General features: G+C 42.1%; 1 protein-coding gene across 1 annotated transcript in view; it reads left to right on the top strand.

Annotated features, from left to right (window-relative positions):
• Window positions 1-5,315, top strand: part of LOC110316829 (high mobility group protein B2-like) — an 82,334-nt gene that overhangs the window by 717 nt on the left and 76,302 nt on the right. The window contains exon 2 of the mRNA XM_021191220.1: window positions 1-107. Within this exon, the coding sequence (XP_021046879.1) occupies window positions 1-107 (107 nt within the window). The remainder of the gene's footprint in view (window positions 108-5,315) is intronic.

The following is a 5,315-nucleotide window of genomic DNA, read 5'->3' as shown; positions in this document are numbered from 1 at the left end:
AAGAAGAAGAAGAAGAAGAAGAAGAAGAAGAAGAAGAAGAAGAAGAAGAAGAAGAAGAAGAAGAAGAAGAAGAAGAAGAAGAAGAAGAAGCTGCTCTGAAGTGTGGAGTATATGTGCTCAGGCAATTATTTTGCTAAGAATGTGAAATTCAAGTGCAGTTCAACATTAGCTTCAGTATAAAAACTGTACAGAGTTTTGTATAGCTGATGAGATTCTTTGTAGAGAAAATACTTTTTAAAAAGAGTTTGTAGCTTTTTCAGGGGCTATAACGTAAAGATTTAGAGCTTTTGATGTTGAATGTTTCTAAATATTTAATGGTTTCTTTAATTTCTTATGGTAGCAAAAAAAAAACAAAAAACTTCATAGGAATTTGTATTACCAGTAAAAAAATTTTTTTAGAATGTTGCAATTTTGGGTTTTGTTTTTGTTTTTGTTTTCATTTTTTTTTAATTTGTAATAAAATAATGTAATTTAAAAAAAAAAAAGACTATCTGTGCACAATCTTGAAGCAAGTGAACCTCAGGTCAAATAGCAGAGCTTTGAGCTTTGACTCAAGCACTCTGCTAGGGGAAAGACAAGACTAGCACCATAGATGCTGGCAGCAGATAGGCTGTCACCATAGACGCTGGCAGCAGACAGGCTGTCAACATGGCCCATGGCCACGAGTTCTATACAGGAAGAGAAGATTGCTAATTTCAGCTAGAGTAGAAATCTTAGTCCTATTGGAAGTGCTCTGGTTACCCAAGAGAGTGGCTATTGTCCATTGCGAAGTACAGCAAAAAGGAATTCCCTAGAACCAAAGGCAATAGAGCAGCTGACTTGGCCACCTAGGAAATGGGCCTGGTACCAGTGGGACTTCTCCAAGTCTCCCTAGCCCTGCTCAAGCCTGGTTTACGACTGCTTGGGGCAAGATTGACTGGGCAAAACAAGAACTGGCCAAACAGGATAGACAAGGAATGTGAATGATGCTGGGCTACAGGCCCATCCTTCCCGCAGGCCTGGGAAGGCAACTGGTTCTGGATCTCCACCAAGTCACCCACCTAAGGGTCACAGAAAGTGTTGAATTCCTCATACCCAGCTATTATGTTCCAAATCAGGGAAGACTAATCAAAGCCCTCCCCCCACTTTAGATTCACCACCTATACCTGCGATCAGGTAAACCCCAAGGGCAGAAGGAAGATCCCATAAGAGATACTGGCTCAAGGAAATAGGCCCAGAAGACATTGGGAATTGGACTTTACTGAAATCTGGCCTCGTGATTTTGGCTACAAATATTTGCGGGAGGTTGTAGACACAGAAGTTATTCCAATAGTTGCTAAGGAACTTCTGCAGGAAATAATTTCTAGGTTTAGACTGTCCTTAGCTTTGAGGTCCAACAGTAGTCTGACCTTCACAGCCAGAGTGTCTCAAAATATGACAATTATATTGTGCATCTAGGTCACAGAGGTCAGGTAGGAAGGACAAATAGAACTCTTAAGGAGATTCTGGCCAAATTGGGACTGAAATTTTGCAAAAAATCAAGCCAGCCTCCTCCTCTTTGCCTTGCTCAGGGCCCAATGTACTTCTTACTGGGAGTGGCTTTCTCCATTTGAAATTATGCTTGGGAGACCATATTCCGTCCTCCCTAAACTCCAAGATGGCCCCAGGGCAGCAATGTCTACTCACTCCCTTTAAAGTTCTTGCAGGCTTTGCAGGAATCAACCATCTCCCACCTCTGAACCTGCCCAACATTTCTATCCGGGAGACTTGGTCTGAATAAAGACTATCCCTGCCTGGCCCCTGGAGCCTGACTGGACGGGACCCAACAAGTCATTCTCATCACCCCAACTGCTATCAAAGTAACTGATATAATCCCTTGAAAAAAGGCCACTGAGGATGATGACAGATGAACTGTCACTTGGACCCTGGAGGATCTTATCTCTAAGACTGATCAAAGTGCCGGGCAGTGATCGTGCATGGGAGGCAGAGATAGGCGAATTTCTGAGTTCGAAGACAGCCTGGTCTACAGAGTGAGTTCCAGGACAGCCAGGGCTGAAAAGCTGAAAAGCTGTAGCCCAGGTTGCTCTCAAACCCACAGCAATGCTTCTGTCTCAGCCTCTCAAGTATTACAGAGGCCATTACATCTAGTCTTTTCCCTCTTTGTATAAATAAAGCTGAGGACTTTAGAGGCTTACAGTAAGTAGTCGAGCTGGGGTTTATTCCTAGAATCAAACCCCAAATATCCTTTCACTGACATCTTAGAGAAGAAATCCCTAGGATTCAGGAATGTAATCTAGAAAAACTCAATGTTTTCCTCAATGTGCACTGGTAGGAAGGATTCAAATTTTAATTTCCCTCAGTACCTTATGGCCCCAGCTGGAGATGAGAGTACCACTTGTGAATAGTTCTAGTAGACACATGCTTAATGTGAAGAGATCCTGATCAAGACTTATTTTGATCATATTAGAAAGGAACTAAAGACAAAGCCAATAGTCAGAAGCTGTCTTGTCCACACATGGCAATGCATGCCCACAGATTTGGCAGAGCTAGTAGAGTAGCCTGAGAAAGGCATAACGTCTAAGCAGAACAACACTGTGTTCCAGACACCCCTGTGGAAAGTACTTTGCAACAATGAAGACGATATGCTCATTCCACTTGTGCTTCTGTAGCGTGGGTGTATAAATTCCCCAACAGATGAGGCTCAGTAAGAAAGTGAGGGAGCTGCAGGATGGCTCAGTGGTTAAAGGAGCTTGTTGTTCCTGAAGAGGACTGGTTCCCAATATGCACATGTGTAGCTCACAACTACTTATAACTCCATCTTCGAGGAACATGACACCCTCTTTTGTGATTTTGCTTTTGAGGTGCTTTTAAAAGTATTTGTAGCCTAGAAGTGGTGGTACATGCCTTTAATCCCAGCACTTGGGAGGCAGAGGCAGAGGCAAGCAGATTTCTGAGTTCGAGGCCAGCCTGGTCTACAAAGTGAGTTCCAGGACAGCCAGGGTTATACAGAGAAACCCTGTCTCGAAAAAACAAAAAAACAAAAAACAAACAAACAAAAAAAGTATTTGTTCTTATATATACACGGACGTATTCACATAAATAAAAATAAAATAATTTTAAAAATAAGTAAGTGAGGTAAAAAATGGGATAGGTGGATAAATTTAGTCATACTATAACATTTATGTATATCAAAATGCTGAATATCACAACTGTACATCTGTTTTATTTGTGTTTTTAAAAAATGAAGTAAATGGAAGCAAGATGGCTAAATAAATGTGATTGATGCCAAGCTTGACATCCCAGTTTGCCAACTGAATTTGACCTTCAGGTGCTACATGGTAGGAAAAGAGAACCAACTTCCACAAGCTGTCCTCTGATCCATCATACACACACACACACACACACACACACACACACACACACACACTAATACAAATTTTTAAAGTTTGAAAACAATAGTAAAACCTAATTTTCTTAACTTAGTACCTGGGTTGGTCCTCAGGGATTTCCGGATCCATAGAATGTGCTGTGAATGACTTTCTGAGAAGGCCAAGGTCAGCTTCTACTTAGATTTCTCCAACCACTTTCTCTTGATGTGTGCTTTCTGATAAACCTAAGCAACACAGAAAAGACATGAACAGTGACTCAGGCAATTGACAGTGAGGTCTCTGTCAACAGGTAGTCTTATCTGCCACCTGTGTGAGTAGGGACATCTTTGAGGCACCAACTAGTCAGACTTTGAGAAGAGCAGCTGCAGCTGAGACTATCTATACTATATAGTTATACTTCCATAGCTCAGCAAGGGCAGAGCACTGAGCTAAGCCTGGAATCCTTCTAAACAGAGGCTCTATGTATGGTCCACATCATGGACCATGAAACCAGACTTGTTCCAAGTACACAGGCTAAAAGGACTCAAAAATCCTGGGGTGAGAACTTTCCACACCAATGAACCTATAGAGTCCTAAGACTCGATGATAAATTGTTTGGAAAAAGCATGATAGACTAGGCTGTGAATTACTAAAGGAGCAAATATAGATTGAAAAGCTTATCCATTGGGAATACATTATGGAAGACACAGTGATACAAGGGAAATAAGTCTCTTAGAGGTTATAGACTCAAAAAGAAAATTGAAAATGGACTCAAATGAAAACACAACACTTTTCTTAGAGGTTAAAAGAAAACCTACAGGGTAGGCAAACTCTAAGCCTCAGTTTCTTTTAAAACTGAGGAGGAGAATGCAGGGGAAAGGGAAAAAGCCATGGCGTTTGACGCCATTGAGGTCAGAGGGCTGACAAGCAGCCATAAGGCAGGGAGGGAAGCTTCGGAGAGAGTAAGAAGCCTAAAATTTGGGGAAAAGCTCAAAGTGTTAAGGAAAACCTTTTTTCTTTTCCTCTCTTCTCAACTAAACGCGTGCTAGAGTTAACTGGGAAGAGAAACTCAATTGAGGCAATTCTGTAGGGCATTTTCTCTATTAACAGGGGTGGGGCTATCCCTGGGCTGGTGGTCCTGAGTGGTATAAGAAAGCAGGCTGAGAGCCGGGGGCGTGGTGATGCACACCTTTAATCCCAGCACTCGGAAGGCAGAGGCAGGCAGATTTCTGAGTTCGAGGTCAGCCTGGTCTACAGAGTGAGTTCCAGGACAGCCAAGGCTACATAGAGAAACCCTGTCTCGAAAAACAAACAAACAAACAAAACCAAAAAAAAAAAAACAAAAAAACAAAAAAGAAAGAAAGCAGGCCGAGCAAGCCATGGGCAGCACTCCTCCATGACTCTCTTCTCCCGGTTCATCTCTTAAATACCTGCGTTGGCTTCCCTCAAGAAGCTGTGACTCAGGATATGGAGGCCAAATAAACCTTTTCTCCTCAAGTTGTTTTTGATCAAGGTGTTTATCACAGCAATAGAAGCCGAATTAGGATACATCCTTAGAAAATTCATGGAAAGGAGAAAAGAAAACACTATGCTTTTCTGAATAATTCAGAAATGCAGGCCCATTGATGACTCTACATGGCAATAGCCTGTAAAATTTTGCTCTAGGGTTGGGGATTCTGGGAAGGGACAGTCCGGTATCTCATTAAGGAGCTAATTATTCAGTCTATCTCTTTAGCATAGCTTATGTTGAGTCCACCTTCCTAGTGGTAGTCAATATAGATTATATAGTCGCCAAAGCGACTGAACCAGCATAACTGGATTGCTGGGTCTCCACCCAGGCCAAAGAGGCCTCTTGACCAGGTGCTTTTCTCCTCTAACAAGGTACCCAAAGAAGATTTTCAATGAGTTAGTTCTCTATCTTCTCTCTCTCTCTCTCTCTCTCTCTCTCTCTCTCTCTCTCTCTCTCTC

Source organism: Mus pahari, chromosome 2 (genome assembly GCF_900095145.1).
Source record: "Mus pahari chromosome 2, PAHARI_EIJ_v1.1, whole genome shotgun sequence".
NCBI lineage: Eukaryota > Metazoa > Chordata > Mammalia > Rodentia > Muridae > Mus > Mus pahari.
The sequence above is the reverse complement of the archived record's forward strand: the minus strand, read 5'-3'. Positions and strand labels throughout refer to the sequence as shown.